We start from the raw sequence: 16,887 nt of genomic DNA on the forward strand, positions 1-16,887 counted from the left end.
AAGAACACTAAGATCTACCCTCTTGCAAAATTTCAAGTATATAATATTGGTTACTATAGTTGCATTGCTGTACATTAGAGCCCCAGAACTTCTCAACTTGCATAACTGACACTTTTTACCTTTTGACCAACACCTCCCATGTCCCCCTCCCACTAGCCCCTGGTAACTACCATTCTACACTTTGTTTCTTTGAGTTTTGCTTTTTCAGATGCCACACATAAGTGAGATCATGCAATGTTTGTTTTCCTGCATCTGGCTTATTTTTCACTTAGTTTGCTAATATTTTGTTAAAGATTTTTGCATCTATGTTCATCAGGGATATTGACCTGTAATTTTCTTTTCTTGTTGCCTCTTTATCTGACTTTGGTATCAGGGTGATACTGGCCTCAGAAAATGAGCTTGGAACTTTTCCCTTCTCTTCAATTTTTGCAAGAGTATGAGGAGAATTGGCATTAAGTCTTCTTTAAATGCTTGGGAGAATTTACCAGTAAAGCCATTTGGTCCTGAGCTTTTCTTTGTGGGGAGATTTTGATTTAGTGATTCAATCTTCTTACTCATTATTGCTCTGTTCAGACTTTCTACTTTTTATGATTCAATTTTGATAGGTTGTATGTTTTTAGGAATTTATCCATTTCTTCTGAGTTATCCAATTTGTTGATGTATAATTGCACATAGCAGTCTCTTAGGATCCTTTGTATTTCTGTGGTATTTGTTGTAAAGTCTTTTCTTTCTTTTATAATTTTATTTATTTGATTGAGATCTGTCTCTCTTTTTCTTAGTTTAGCTAAAGGTTTCTTCTGGGTGTATATCCAAAGGAAATGAAATCAGTATCTCAAAGAGATATCTGTACACCCATGTTCATTGCAGCATGAGTAACAATTGACAAGACAAACAACTTAAATTTCCATAAATGGATGAATGGATAAAGAAAATGTGGTACCAAACCACTGCAGAAAGGTGGAATTAGAATCTAGGACTCTTTGATGGCAAAATCCAAGTTCTTTCTACAATACCCTACTGCCTCTGGCCTTTTGGAGTTCATAGTGTCCAGCCCTTTTCTAAGCACTCACATGTTCCATTACTTAAAATTTTGGTTGCAAGCAATGGTGTGCTGGTAAATGGTTAACAATTAGCTCTCTAAAAAATAAAAAAAAAAATCCTTAGTTGGTAGTCTTTGCCATCTTTCACGGAGTACATAATCCCACCATGGCCAATTTCAAGTTACCAATTTCACTGAATGCAAAAGTAGGATGAGGTACACACAATACACTGTCTCAAGCTGGTGCGAACTGACCTCACCACATCATTGGTCACAATCAATAGGAATTTTTTCTTGCCAACATAAATAAAATGGATTTTGTGAGAAAAATGTCTGAGGCTCACAGAACTGGAAGGAGACTGAAGACAGTAACTTGAGAACTGGATAGAAAGCAGGAAAAGAGCAGGAAAGATAGGAATGGTCCGATCGGGATGCTGACCTGGAGCTAGAATCACAGAAACCAATTTTTTTTCTCTCTTGTGTTAATCACTTAAATTTCAAAGTCCAAGGAGACAATGTGTTATTGACTAAGAGTAGGTTGTATGCCTGCCCCCTGGCCATACCAGGACAGAAAGAGGAATAATCCGGTTTACTCCTCTCCAATAGGAGGAGAATAAACATCTGAACATGTCATCCCACAAAGACTACATATTGGTTTTCTATTAATGCATAAGAAATGACCAAAGAGAGTGGTTAAAACAACATCCATTTATTATCTCCTAGTTACTGTAGGTCAGAAGTCCAGGCATGGTTTGGTTGTGTTCTCTGTTCGAGCAAGATTGAAATCAAGATGTCAGCAGGGCTGCATTTGTATTTGGCCCCAAGAACAAATTTCAGGTGTTTTTTTTTTTTGTAATTCTCTCCCTTAACTACTTGACCTTTTGAGTTGTTTCCCAGAAATGGTGGCTTTTCTGCAAGACAAAGGAGCTGAGATTCTGAAGGCCCCTGGGCAGACTTCCTGACGCCAAGACTCACCAACCCCCCAACACCCTGCCCCCAGTGCACATAGCCCCTTGTTAGTTTACACAACTAACCCAAGGCCAGCGGCCCCTCCTTTAAACGCCTTTGAGCTCCATTAGTCAGAGAGATGGATTTAAGGCAGTTTCTCCCATTCTCCTGATATTAAAAATTCCTTTCTTCTTTGGCAATCCTCGTTGTCTCAATAATTGCATCTTTGAGCAAAAAGCAACTACACCTAGACCGAAACCCCCTTGCAGTTTTGACAATACCACAATTTCTTTTTGGAGCCTTCTGCTTTCATTCAGATTGTTGACAGAACTCCTGTCCTTGCAGCTATAGGTCTGAAGTCCTTATTTCTTTGCTGGCTATCAGCTGGAGGCCTCACTTAGCTCATAGAGACCACTCATATTCTTTGTCATGTAGTCCCCTCCATCTTCAAGTCCAGGAATGGAGAATGTCCATGCATCTAATCCCTCTCACTCTGCAAATCTCTCTTGCCAAGACAAGTGCAGTCCCCTGTAAAGTCTCACCTGACTAGGTCAGGCCCGCCCAGGATGGTGTCCCTATTTTAAAGGCAACAGATTTTGGAATTTAATTACCTGTGCAAAATTCTTTCACAGCAGCATCTAGATTAGTGTTTTATTGAATAACTGCCAGATAGTTATTATGTACACCAGGGGGTGGGGAGCTTGTGGGCCAGCCTAAAATTCTGTCTACTATAATGGGGGAACTTTATAATCCTAAAAGGAAATTGAGTGTCATTCGGAAAGGTGAATGGATACCAATAAGACAAATATTCACTACAGCTTATTTGGCTGACATGTTTTGCCATCCCACCCTGAAATTGCACAACAGTGAATGAGGCATTCTGTGAGATCATGGGTGGTGGTGAGACGGAAGTACTGCAGGTAGAGAAGGCAAATCAATGCCTGGAATAATCACTTATTCCACAGAGATCGTAAATCCAATCAACTCTTGGAAGATGAGAAGGGGCTGGTCCCCTTCAGGATGGTACATATCAGGAACTCGGTATAGTGTTGGAGTAAGGTGCACTCAGCAGTGGGGGTAGTTGCATCAGCCTTTGTGAGCCTGTAGTTGAGGCCATGCATAGCCTCTCTGTTCACGCCACCATGACCACTTTGTACAGGTGCCCATTGAGCAAGCACAAGAGCAGCTGAGGAAAGAGGCTTGCTGACCTCCAATGAGTGGGTCATACTGCTGAGCAGATTACTCAGAGCCTACTGGTGAGCATTCACATTGAACACTGTCTTCTCATGGTCTGGACCAATCCTAAGAAGTCCAGTACCACTCCCCTAAACTTCTTTTTTAGCTATTTTCCCAAATGTCCTCATTCAAAATCCCTGCTAATTAGAATGAGTCATTATCCCTGGACTTGGATCTGGATGCAACAACTTGTACTACTTTAGGTTGTCTCTCTTTGGAAAAGAGTGAATGCACTTTTGTTTGTGTGATGAATAACTGTATCATGTTACATAGTGTCCTCTTTCCAAAGGGTGCAATGCCAAGAAGCGTGTGTAGTGGATATCAGACAGATGAATTTTAGTGAATATTTGCTAAAATAAAAATACTTTTTAATTTAAAATTTTTATTCTGATATAGTTTAAAAATTATAAAAAAGTTGCAAGTATAGTAAAAAGAATTCCTGTCTGCACTTAACCTAGATTCCCCGATGTTAACATTTTACCACATTTGTTTTATTCTCCCTCTGTCTCTCTCGGTCTTCTGTCTCTCTGTCTCTGTGTCTCTCTCTAGACACACACACACACACAATTTTATAAATGTTTTGAGAGTAAGTTACAAAGACATTCTCTTACAGAAAACAGTACAATAATCAGAATAAGACCGCTAACACTGAACCAATATTGTTATCTAATCTAAAGACCTTATGTAGATTCTGCCAATTTTGCAAATTGCCCCAGAATTTCATGAGCAGGGAAGGGACAGAACTGAATCTATTGTGGGGTGTGAACAGGGCAGAGTGGCCTACTGAAGCCTGCAGTAAGGTGCAGTATACAGGAATGGAGCTAAGGGAGCTCCCACAGGCATTGGGCCTCCTCTGAAAGCCCCAGGCCCCAGTAATGCACCCTGCTCATTCTTCAGGTCCCCTAGAACTCCCTCATGATCTTCCACACCCTGGTGTTGCCTGTAACCTCTAAGGAAACTTTGCTGGGACTGATTGCCCAAGGCATGGCCCCAGGACTCTTCCACATCTTCAGCACCTAACACGCCTTGGAGGATCGGCAGAGATCCATCCATATTGCGTAGATCTCGCAGACCACAAGAGCTCGGGGAGGCCACAGATCTCTCATCTCCATCCCCATTTACAAATGGGCAATGAAGCTCAGAGAACTAAGATTCTTGGGGGCAGAGCAGGAAGGACGCCTGTAGGCTGGCTGCCTCTCAGGCTTGGTGTCCTCCTCACACATCACACAGCTGTTTAAATCCCCTCCTACAGGGTGGTCCCAATCTGCACACAGTATGGAGCTGGGGGTGTGGGTGCTGATGGCGGGCGGGGGGGACAAAACCTCAGGGAAGACCTGTGCTTAACCTGGGGGCTTATGGACAGATGGATTATTCTTTTCTGAGGCTGCAAAGTGGAAGTCCATCTACCTCAATGTGGAAGCCGTGAACACACACCCGGAGAAGCTTGAGGTAGGTGGGGGACTCCATGGCCCAAGCTGGTTGTGGACACAGCACATGGCGAAAGCCCCCTCCCCCTCAGAAAGACTGCCCCAACCCCACAGAGCCTGGGTGTTTTGCACCAACAGGTGGAATAACCAGCTTCCAGAAATGCAGGACCCACAGCCCAGACCTGAGGCACCATGGAGACGCGGGGCAAAGGCCTCAGGCTGAGATTCCCTATCCAGGCCTGGCTGGAGGTAGGGTAGGGGCTGGGGCCCTACACTGCTATTTTGTTCCTATTAATCCTGGGCTCTCTTCTCAGAATGTGGACATCACTTGGGAACCTGAAGAAGCCCTGGACACTGTCCCTGCCCACTAATGCCCTGGACACTGCCCTAGGAGCCCAAATTGCCTTTGCTCTTGCTTTTTTCTTCCCCAGGCTCTGCCCTTGCCCACATACCACCAAGTCCCTAAGGAAGTTATGGCCTAAGCCTAATTTCCTCCTCAGCTGGGAGAGCCTTGCTTCTAGCGTAGACTTTAGCAGCTTAAGCCAGGTCCCTGTTCACAGTCACAGCCAAAGGCTGCCTAGCTCTGCATGGAGCTTTGTCTTACTTTCTTAATTCTTGTTCTCTAAGCAACAAAGGCCCCTCTTTCTCCCTGCAGGAGAAAAGGCCATTGTAAGGCCTCTTTTGTTTTTCCATAAGACCCTGTCTCCATGATGAGGCCCTGATCCTATAGGGGTAGATTTTAAGGGCTTCCCAGAGGGACAGGTTCCTGGGTAACATTTCCAGATAGAGAATAGTGCCTGAGCACTTTTATGCCCCTTTTATGGGCAATGTGGCTAGGGGTTTGTTATTTTCCTTCTTACACAGAAGATTTTGGCACTAACTCATAGTGTTCTCTACCGCTGCTCCTGCCTCCATTCTGGAGTTATTTCACTTTCCACAGCACAACCAACACCCTGGAACCATAGGACATGGATCGCTCATCTCCAGGAAATGTCATTTTTCTCTCCCCTTCAACTACCTACACCCCCTGGGTCTTATCTCACCTGGAGTTCTACCTCCGCTGTCTTTTTTTAAATGAAACTGTCTGACCACCTACACCCTCCCTCATTATTTCACTTCTCTCAACGTCATTCCAGGACACCTTGCAGCATATCTATCACGAGTCACTTAAGTGATATTGAATAGACTATACTAGTTTTTGGGTCTTGTTACCAGTTGTGTTCATTGATTCTTCCTTTGTTTCTCAATCCATTAGCTGGATCTACCCATATTGCTACCTGATGAAAGCCGATCTACCCTTCAGGCTAGAGCTGAGGCCCTGTCTCTCCCATATAACCATGTTGATCTCTCCCCGAACACAGGAAGAAAAAGGGGGACACATCGAATTCACTTTGCAATTTCAATGTTTATTTCTGATACCAAAACTTGACAGCACACAAGGAAAAAAAAAAAAACAGCAACAGACAAGGAACAGCAAATAAATTTATCTTGCATGCCACTTTTAGTCAACAAGATGTGGCTCTCTAGATAGCTGTGTTTAGAAGGAATCTGAGGATTCAGCCTTACTCAGGGGAAAGAGTATTGCAACTGATCAGCAATATCTGTGAATATAAAAAAGAAAAAGCAAAAAGTCAATGATATGTATCAAATAGTAAGGAATATAAATACCAAACAGTGCTTCCCTATACCTTCCTCATCTCCCCACCATGGGTTTCCTATGACTCCTGGCTCATGCACATAAATACCATCCCATGGACCCTATATCCCCCAAAGACCTTAATTACCCAATCCAAAATGATGTACCTACCCGACATCTCACTCAACCCAGAAGAAACCAATGGCACCAAAGTTGGCAGCAAAGTTGGCACTGGCTGTACCACTGGGGCCAATAACGGGACCAGCAAAGGTCTGAGGAAATCTGGAGCGGGCATTCTGGTGGTATCTGGCCCAGAAGGTAAATGGGATTCTGGACCAGGGATCTCCAAAATCTCCTTCCTCATCCCAGGTCAGCAGCTCAAACTCAATGTCATCCCAGCTCCAGGGCCCAGACACGGCCTCATCTCCAATTCCCATGCGGTTTCTCGCTTCAGCCCGTGCCTCCGCCTCAGCTGCAGCAGCATCCAGAGCATCCAAGGCCTCATCTGCGGCCTCCATGAACTGTGCAGTCCAGTCACGAGGGTCTCTCTTCTGAACCTGAGATGAGGAATAGAAAACAAAACAAAACCTATTTACAAGAGTCAAGATATGGAATCAACCTAAGTGTTCATCAATGGATGAACAGATAAAGAATATGTTCTATACACACACACACACACACACACAAATGGAATACTATTCAGCCTTAAAAAAGAAGGAAATCCTGCCATTTGCAACAGCATGGATAAAGCTGGAGGACATAATGCTATGTGCAATAAGCCAGACACAGAAAGACAAATATTGCATGAGCTCACATATATGTGGAATCTAAAAAAGTCAAACTCATAGAAACAAGAGAGTAGAATGGTAGTTGCCAGGGGCTGTGGTAGGGGGAATGGGGAGATTATTGGTCAAAGGGTACAAAGTTTCAGTTAGATAGGATGAACAAGTTCTAGAGATCTATTGTATAGCATGATAACTATAGTTAATAAATAATAATGTACATTTGAAAATTGCTAAGAGAGTAGATTTTAAATGTTCTTACCATCAAAAAATGGTAAGTACATGAAGTAATGGATAATTAGCTTGATTTAATCATTCTATAATGTATACATATTATCAAAGCATCACATTGTACCCCATAATTTTATTATTCAAGTAAAAATAAATGAATAAAAAAGGGCTGAGCGTGGTGGCTCACGCCTGTAATCCTAGCACTCTGGGAGGCCAAGGCAGGAGGATCATTTGAGCTCAGGAGTTTGAGACCAGCCTGAGCAAGAGCGAGACCCCATCTCTACTAAAAATAGAAAGAAATTAGCTGGATAACTAAAAATATATAGAAAAAATTAGCTGGGCATGGTGGCACATGCCTGTAGTCCCAGTTACTTGGGAGGCTGAGGCAGAAGGATCGCTTGAGCCCAGGAGTTTGAGGTTGCTGTGAGCTGGGCTGACGCCATGGCACTCTAGCCCAGGGCAACAGAGTGAGACTCTGTCTCAAAAAATAAATAAATAAATAAATAAATAAATTCATTCATTAAAAAACCCTTAAAAACCATACTGTACAGCCATAAATACATACAACTTTTACTTGTCAAAAAATTATACCTTAAAAAAGCTGGGAAAAATAAAAATATATAAAAACCTGAAAGAAAAGAAAATGAAACAAAAACCATAATACTATTAGGTAATAAATATTAAGCACCTAATACATATTAAGGTTAATTACAGCAACAATGGCAAATACCACCAGTAATGCGGCACCTACCACGTGCCACACCTAAGACCTCATTCCCGCTCTGGCCCTTTCCTAGGCAGTGATACCTCATCCCTGGACCTATCAATTCTGAAGCAGTTCCTCCATTACCTCTGCAATGAATCTCAGCACTTTCATCTTGCTAGTCTCATGGTAGGAACGGAGGCCCCAGAGGAACTCATACTCAGGAGGGTTGCTGTTGGGCACTCGCCTGTAGTCCAAGTACCTGAAAGAGCAGAAGAGTCTTTTTGTTTACCCACCCAGGCAGAATGGTAGTCCACTAGTGCAAAATAATCCTAGATTTTGAAACATCAGATTTCAGGTAGCAATTGCCCCTCGGGCTCATTCCTCAACACAATCAGGGTATTTACCCTTTAATTATCAGGCCTTGGAATTCCTATGCCAGTGGTTCTGCATTAAACGATCACGGAGAGCTGCAGGGGAGGCTTGTGTAGGATCACAGAAAGGACAACACTTCATCTCACCCCTTCTGCCTCAACTCTAGCTCCAAGTTCTTATAATTTTGTCAATGAGCCGCAGGCCCATTACAATGCTTACATTGCAGTGCAAAAGCCTCAGCCTGGCCCAGCCGTGGGAATGTCTACTATGGGAAAAGACAACTATACTGCAGAAAAATTCAATCATGAGGAGCATATGCAACACATACAACTTAGTACCTATGTGCTTCTGTGTGTGTATGTACAGACATAGTGTAAGAAACAAGCTTGGGCTCAAAGGGCTTTCTGAGGCTGACTAGCACACAGGCAGAATCACGAGAACCAGAAAAAGCCCGTTAGGCATCACTTACTTCTGCTTTACAAACTCGTAGGTGAGAAGTTTCCTCAGATCTCCAAGGAGGGGATGTCTCACCCTAATAGTAAGAAAAGGGAATGCATAATCAGACACTGTGACTTTGCCCAAAGAAAGGAAAAGAGCCTTCAAGCACAGAGGTCAGAGATGAGAAAGGAGGCAGAGAGGTCAGGACTGTTTCCCCATCTACCCAGGTCACATCGTTGGGCTCTGAACCTCCCCAAAGCAAACTCTCCAGACCACCACACCATGTTAATGCAATCCTGGGACCATCCTCTGTCACCAAAGGATGCTACAAACAGGCAAGAGATGAGAGAGCCCAATCATACCCAGGACGCAGTCCCATCTTGCGTAGTGCCTCCCAAAGGACAGCTGCAATGGGAAGCAAGGGGAGACAAGGGATGGAAAATCAGCACGGAAATCAGGCTGCAGCCAACCCCCAGCTGCAGGTCCAGCCACTCACCCTCGCTGGCACGGTTGCCATTCATAAAGATGACGCCCAGAATCACCAAGAGGAGACCCAGCTTGGGTGTGTCTTTGGTCCTAGAGGAGCACAAAAAGAATATATTGTTAGCAGCCATTTGCATGAGAGACCTCAGCCAGCTTGCCCATCTAGCCTTCCCAGTATTTCTCAGCTATGGAAGAATTATACCCCAGCGCTGCCCATGAACTGCTATGTGACCCTGAACCCTGGACTCTGAACTCCTTGAAACTCCCAGAAAAAAAAACCCACCACTGAGATAGGCCATGTTCCACCTCCTTTCCCAGCTTACGTTCCCAGTATGCCAGCCAGGGACTCGGGGGTACTGATGAGAATGTACAGGTGTTCTTCCTTGTCAATTTCTTTCAGTTGAATCCCAAATTTCTACAGGGGGAAGAAAAAAGACGGTGAAATCACAAAATCTAGCAGAAGCTACCCATAGTCGGTCAATAATCACCTCCCTGTGAGACTTGCCCTAAACTCACAGTAGAAACCCCATGAAATCTTTAAAATCAAGACTTTCCCAATCATTCCTGACCCTCAGGGCTGCCTTCTTACCTTCTCTAGGACAAAGCATGCACGCTCAATGATTTCGGGATAAACGTCAGTGTATTCACGGATGATATCTCTCAGCATTTCTGTAGGAGAGAGGGACACCTGAGCTGAGCGGGGCCCAGAGAGTAGCAACCTCTTTGCCAGCTCTGCTGAGGGTAGCACAGCCAGGGTCCTCAAGGGTGGAAAAGAAAGAGCCAGCCATGGAAGGGAGGGGATAGAAGGGGAAGGGACATATAAGCAAAGGGATGCCCACAGAGCACGGGGTGAGGGGCAGGGCAGAGGCTCGGGGAGGGGGCACTGGGTGCCTACCTGAGCGCTTGATGGGCACCTTTGTATAGTCTTTAAGCATCAGGTACTTGACCAACTTATTTGCCTGGGAGGGGAAAAGGAAATCATTAAAGTGATAAGATATTTGCAAAAAACTTGGTTGAATTATAGATGGAAAGATGACAAAATAGCAAGAGAGGGGAAAAGTGACTGGGGAGTTACAGCTCTTACTCTTTCCTGAAGAAGGGCCACATCTCGGGGCTGTGCAGCTCCTGGGTTCTGTGAGGCACGAGAGTTGGGTGAGGGGCGCAGATTAGGTGAGGGGCGCAGGTTATGCCAGTCAGGTGGAATCGGCCAGTCAGCGGGGATCCAGTCAGGTGGCAGTGGCCAGTCAGTGGGAAGTGGCCAATCGGGTGGCAGCGGCCAGTCGGGTGGAAGCGGCCAGTCAGGAGGGCCTTGCCAGTCTGGGGGGCCCTGCCAGCCCGGTGGGGTCTGCCATCCAGGTGGGGTCTGCCATCCAGGTGGATTCTGCCAGGCCAATGGGTTTGGCCAGACAACGGGGCCAGGCCAGACAATGGGGTTCGGCCAGATCACCGGGTTTTGCCAGATTACTGGGTTTGGCCAGATCACTGGGTTCTGCCAAGCGACTGGGTTCTGCCAGGTTGGTGGGGTCTGCCTAGCTGGGGGGCTCTGACGTGCTGGTGGGGTCTGCCTGGCTGTCTGGTTTTGCCAGCCTGAGGGGTTCTGCCAAGCCAACGGGGTCTGCCAGAGCACATTGGGGGGTGCACTAGGTGGATTCTGAGTGGTCACTGGAACCGGTGCAGATCTCCAGGTCCCTGCAGCCAATGGGGCCCGTCTCTGATCCCCACCGCTACTCTCTTCCACATTCAAGTTATTAATCTGCATCATTAGAGAGAAGAAAAGTCCAGGGTCACCAGCTGGTTCTCTGTCTTCACCCTATCTACTCCAGGAAGGCCCTCTAAACCCTCACCTGTAGTTACAGCCTGACCCACTAGACATTGGTCACCCTGAGTCCTGGGCTTGTCTTTCACTGTCTTCCAGGCAGGAGTTTCATCTCCGAACCAGGCCAGGGGCAACCCAAGGATGGGGCCTGAGGCTTCTCCTCTTCCTATGTCCCGTCCACCACTGGCTCTGCTTGTACCACCCTGAACAAATCACTCAAATCACTCAAGCCACTTCACCTCTCTGGGACTTAGTTTCCTTTTCTGTAAAACTGGAACTATGATCCCTAGCTGGTAAGAGCTTCCTTCAAGATTTAATGATAACCTGTGTGAGTGTGTCTAGCTCAAGACCTAACACATCATGGCTACTATCAAAATGTAAGCTGAATTACATACAGGTTGTATATATTATTTGTGCCCATGGATTATCTCCCCATCAGTCTGTGGACACTCAAAGGACAAGAATAAACATTTTCCTCAACATCCCCTGCAGCCTAGGTGAATACAGTTATATATATATATATTTTGTTCTGATTAGAACACATGAACAACCTCAGAGAAAAAAAAGAGAGATAGCCCAAAGCAAAGCGAAGCTAGTAGGGATCTCACCTTGCGGGTCCTCTTGCCACGAATTATAGTCCGGGACTCCAGATTCTGAGCCTGGGAACCGTCTGCTGATGTCTGTGCGGCTGCCCCGTCAAGTTCAGAGATATCTAGGTCTGTGTCTATGTCAGTCTGGCAAGTGACCGTTTTGGTGTGATTTACATTCTGGGTCTGGGTATCAGCTGTTGGGGCCTTAGTGGTATCATTCCAAGCCTTGAAGGCTGTCTTAGGCCGGTTGTTGGCCATCTCATTGGCATTGACAGACTGAGAGAAATTGTAGGTGGCATTTGGGCCCACCTTAGTAGTGGCATTCTGGGCCTTAAAGGCCATCTCGGACTTGTTAGCGGCTAACTCACCAGTGGTTGCTGCCTGGGAAAAATCATAGGCAGCATTTGGGCCCTTTGGGGTGGCATTCTGGGGCTTAAAGGCTGCCTTGGACTGGGTGTTGGGCATCTCCTTGGCATTATGTGCCTGAGAGAAATCATAGACACCATTAGGGCCTTTTGTGGTGGCATTCTGGGTTTTAAAGGCTGTCTTAGGCCTAGCGGCAGCTGCTGACACCTGAATGTCAGCCATCTCATTGGCAGTTGGGGGCTGTGAACTCTGGGGACTAGCACTGGGCCCGCTGGCAGCTGCTGTCGCCTGGTTAGTAGGCGGAGCCTCCGAGATCTGGATCGCCTCCATCAAGGTCTGCATAAGCAAGGCGCTGTCTTCTACAGAGGCCTCAGCCTGCAAATACAGGGGAAAAGATATTAAATCTCTGGGCCTCCAAGGAGGGAGCAGGAGAGGGGAGGGAGCAGTGCAGCAGGAAAGCTGCAGGCAGGCAGCTGGTGCAAAAACAGGAGGGCTGGGGTAGAGACCTAGGGGGCTCCTCCAGGGAAGAAAGGAGGCGGGGTGGGTACAAAACATGTGGTAGGGGTGGAGTGGAGCAGCATCAAAATGAGGGGTGGGGCGGTGTGAGGAGTGGGCATGAACGGGAGGGGGTGGGGCTGGAGGAGTGGGGGGTTAAAGCAGAGCAGCTCAGGGCGAAGGCGGATCCAGGAGTTGAGAAGAATAAGGGGGGGGGGGTCGCGCCGGCTGGGGAATGCAGGAGAGAGGGAGGGTGGAGGCGGGAGGTTGGGGGAGGGGGCGACAGACTGCTCTACACACGTCAGGACTACGGAAAAAAATGGTTCCTTACCCAACCCGCATTCTCCGGGCAGATTGCCCTGACTACTAACAGGGTCTCCCCTTTCTCTGAGCAGGGACTGATGGCTGAAAAGGGACGCCCCTCCCCCCCTTCGATAAAGGATGAGAATTAGAACGTCGGAGTCTAGGCATTAAAAAGGGCAAAATCGGATCGAGGCATTTGGGCGACCCCAGGGGTCCGGGGGAGTGGGGGAGGGAACTGTCAGCTGGGGAAATGGTGGGGTGGGGAGTGGAGATCTCACCTGGAAGCCGAGGAGGCCCGCACCACAGTCCATTTTCTGAGCCATGGCTCCTGTCCCTCTGGCAAGAGCAGAGCCTGGGGGTTGTGGGAGAGGGGCTGGGCGTTATACTACAGAGGGCAAACGCGAAAGGCTGAACAAGGGGGAGGTGTCTGTGGTTTGATTGTGGGGGCAAATGAGGTGCTGAATGTGAGAAGGAATGGGTCCGACCGGAGCGCGAAAAGTGAATGGGCATCTAGATGGAGGTTCTGAATCCCGAGAAGCTGCTGAGAAAGAGAAGCTTCAAATCGGGTTCGGAGGGCAGATTAGAGTTCTGAATCAGGGGGAGGGCTGGCTGTTGGGATTCGCATTTGGGAAGTTGCATGGAGATTTTGAATCAGCAGCAATCGTCTGACAGTACAGATCGAGGTCAAGAAATTTGTGAGGATTTCGAACGATGGGAGGGATCGGATAGGGTTTCTGAATCAGGAAGGATCGGGAGGGGGATGTGAAGGGGAGTCGAAGGGGATTCAGAATCCAGGGTTAAGGGGATCGGGATAAAAATGGGAGGCCCGCACCAGCGGGCAGATGCCCTGTCTGGGGGCTAATTCTCACCTTGCCTCAGGCCCCAACCCCAACCCCCTCGTTGCCTCACTTCTTCACGACTCAGAGGATCGGGATTGCTGTGCTCGGCTCTCAGCAGCCGCACTCTCTCCTTGTCCAGGAGAAAATGCCAGCGCGGCAGCTTCGGCGACCCCGCCTCTTCGCCTAATATACCACCCACCGTCCCAGGACGTTGTGCGCATGCGCAAACAATGACCTGCCAAATAAAGTCCCGCCCGCTTTCCCAACAAAAGCTTCGTCCTGGAGCCCCTGATGCGCATGTGCGCTGGAAGACAGCCCCGCCCCTTTGCCAACACACCACCCCACCGCCAACCAGGTCGACAATATACAGCGGTCCCTCCCCTTCCTCTACACCCCCCCCCAACAGATGCGCTGTGCCTCTTGGTCCCACCCCTTGCCCCACACACCGGCCCCCTACCTTTTCCGCAATGCGTCTCTATTCTCTCTCTCCCATACTCAAGGCCCCTCCTGTCAGGTCGGCATGCATCTCCACCCCCTTGCTCAGCACCGATTAGGTGGTCTCTATTTGCAACAAGTGTTAGGCCTCTGCTGAGAGCGCATCTACTTTGGGACCCAGAAAAGGGAATGGCCAAAGAGGATACACTACTGAAGGTAGTAAAGCCTGTGCCTGCCTCCTGACTCTACATGAGTCCCCCTCACTAGCTTCCAGACTCAGAGGGAACATTAGCTTCTTCTCTGTTCTTTCTGCAGCTCCAGCCATGGACTCATTTTGTGTGTGTGTGTGTGTGTGTGTGTGTGCGCGCGCGCGCGCGCGCGCGCGTGCGTGGGGGGAGTGTGGGTTGGGAAGAGCATGGCTTGTACATCACAGCAGGGTCTGTTCTGGGGTTTGTCTTCCACTCACAGCAGCCCTGGCAGGTGGATGTCAGCATCTCCATTTTACAGATCAGGACGCTGAGGCACAGACATACTGCATGAACTAGACAAGGCAACAGAGCCAGCGAACATAAAGTGCAAAATTTGAGCCTGGATCTTCCTGACTCCAAAGCCCACGTTTTGCTAGTGCTGGGCTGGGGACCGAGGCACCAACCCCCTTCCTCCATTTGGGTTACAGACTCCCCTACCTTACATCTGTCCCAAATAAGGAAGGTTTCTGTTCTAGGAGGCCTAGCTCCTAGAACTAGGAAACTCATGCTCTGCATTCAGGGCACAGGCAGAGGTCCCAGCCCCACCCCATGCCTGCTCTATGTAATTCGATCCAGGTGTGGCAATTGCTCCTTGGGGTCTACTCTCTGCTTCAACTATCAGGCCTCTTCCCAATGAGTGACACACTCATACTGCCCCTGAGGCCTTCCTGATGCCCTCTGGGAAGGAAGCCCTGCTTCCTTCCAGGGCCTGGAGCAGTAGTGGCCTGAAGCTGGGCTGGGCTTCAGAATTCCAAGGACGGAGTGCCTGAACTGTCTGTCCCTAGCTGTGTGAACCTCCTGAAGTCACTGGACTTCTCTGAGCCTGGTTTCTCAATATGCAAAGTGGAAAGCACAGTAAATGAGTCCTACCAAGGACACACATACTGCTATGCTTCCAGGAGGACTGGAGAAACTAAAAAAGGCAGAAAACGGTTTACAGATGTGAGGTGACTCAAATTAAACTGATAGTTTCCCAAAATCTAAGGCAGATCTTTGTGCATTTCACATTTGTTCTGGCATCAGCTCCTGCCAGAAGCCTGCAAATGAAAGGAAGCTAATGCTAGGAAGGACTGCAGAACTTGGTCCCCAAGGGCCAACATCAATTCTGCCTGGCTGGATGACTTTCCTCATCTGTTGCATAGCAACCTCCCCTGTCAGCTGCCTGTTTTTCCTCAGCACTTCCTCTGTAAAGTGTCTGCAGTGGGACGTGATCAGACTCAGGAAAGGAGGTCTGAAAAACCATTTTATATGCTATCTGTTTCATATCTGTAGCTCCAGTCCTAACTTTGCCCTATGAATTCTAGATCTGTAATCCAACTGCCTACCTTACTTCTCCAATTGGATGTCTCTCAGTATTCTCAAAATTAACAGGTCTCAAACTGATTCCTTCACATATATCCTCCTTCCTTGTTATGCCCTTCTCTCCCCTTTAGAATATGAGCTTCTTAGGGAGATGGATTTGTTTGTTTTATTCGTTGTGTCCCCAGCACCTAGAACCATACCTGGCACATTTTTATATGCTCAATAAATATTTGTTAAATGAATACATGAAACATACTCTCCACCCCATTGCTAAAGAAATCTGAGTGGCATTTTTTTTCTCTGTGATAAATTCACTTATTTTTTCTCATTATACAAATAATGCATATTCATCATTAAAAATTCAAACATTGCTTAAATATTGTAGAAATTAAGTAAACATCACTCTAAATCTCACCACCTTGAGAAAATTGGTAAGATTTATGCTATCTTTTCATATATCATTTTATGCATATACGTATATATTCTTACATAAATGGGATTATACATATGTCACAAATATTTTAAATTGCATTCTTTTCCTTACTGCTTTCCAATCCTTCCTTTCACTTCTGCCTTCACCTGGCAGACACGCATTTGTAACACCATTTTTATATCCTTCCATGCTCAAAAAGTCATGGTTTTTTATTTTTACAAAAATTAAGATACTGTATAAGCTTTTATGTGTCTATCTTGACAATCTACCTCTGATTCATTCTTTTAAAAGTCTGCGTAATATTCCATGATAGGAATTTATCACAATGTATTCAACCATTCCCCCACAGATGGACATTCATTTTAGTTTCAGGAATTTTTGGGGGGGTGTGTGGCACACACACATCAACATTGCAATAAAAATATTTGTATATATATCCCTATATTTTAATGCTTAATGTTGTTTGTATCTCTATGACAGTTGATGCCTAGGAGTAAAATTAACATACTCAACGGTGCTTGGTATTATAAGACTTTTCCGATTTTTTGCCAATCTGGTGTGTATTTACTGGTATCTCCTTGTGCTTTTAATTAATATTTCTGATAAGTAATGTGGTAGAACACATTTTTATATGTTAGATTTCTTTTGTAAGGTGCTTCTTTAAGTCTTTTACCTATTTTTCATTTAGGTTGTCTATCTTTGTCTTTTGATTTTTAGTTCTTTATACAGTCCCACAGATCCTTACTGAAAACCCTTGGGGCC

The 16,887-nt window shown here is 46.5% G+C and overlaps 1 protein-coding gene across 2 annotated transcripts; it reads right to left on the reverse strand.

Annotated features, from left to right (window-relative positions):
- Positions 1-6,049: 6,049 nt before the first annotated feature.
- Positions 6,050-13,889, reverse strand: MAGED1 (MAGE family member D1). 2 transcript variants are annotated; one of them, XM_069464380.1, is made up of 13 exons: positions 13,738-13,889; positions 13,147-13,220; positions 11,723-12,445; positions 10,383-10,430; positions 10,194-10,257; positions 9,888-9,967; positions 9,622-9,713; positions 9,312-9,391; positions 9,178-9,220; positions 8,847-8,909; positions 8,150-8,264; positions 6,458-6,843; positions 6,050-6,251 (listed from the first exon to the last, which is right to left on the reverse strand). In XM_069464380.1, exons 2-12 carry the CDS (start codon positions 13,189-13,191, stop codon positions 6,466-6,468), a joined length of 1,731 nt encoding a protein of 576 aa, XP_069320481.1. In that variant the 5' UTR covers positions 13,192-13,220; positions 13,738-13,889; the 3' UTR covers positions 6,050-6,251; positions 6,458-6,465. The 2 variants fall into 2 exon arrangements, with proteins under 2 accessions (XP_069320481.1, XP_069320480.1); XM_069464379.1 differs by having other exon boundaries at positions 10,383-11,051.
- Between the last annotated feature and the right edge of the window lie 2,998 nt (positions 13,890-16,887).

Source organism: Eulemur rufifrons, chromosome 30 (assembly GCF_041146395.1).
Source record: "Eulemur rufifrons isolate Redbay chromosome 30, OSU_ERuf_1, whole genome shotgun sequence".
NCBI lineage: Eukaryota > Metazoa > Chordata > Mammalia > Primates > Lemuridae > Eulemur > Eulemur rufifrons.

What these genes read in the sequence shown, in the direction of transcription:
- MAGED1 (XM_069464379.1), bottom strand. Translation starts at nt 13,191, where the DNA reads ATGGCTCAGAAAATGGACTGTGGTGCGGGCCTCCTCGGCTTCCAG. An exon ending in AAGATGGGACTGCGTCCTGG is followed by an intron (nt 8,910 to 9,177) that starts GTATGATTGGGC and finishes TCTTACTATTAG; the next exon opens with GGTGAGACATCCCCTCCTTG. An exon ending in TACGAGTTTGTAAAGCAGAA is followed by an intron (nt 8,265 to 8,846) that starts GTAAGTGATGCC and finishes CTGCTCTTTCAG; the next exon opens with GTACTTGGACTACAGGCGAG.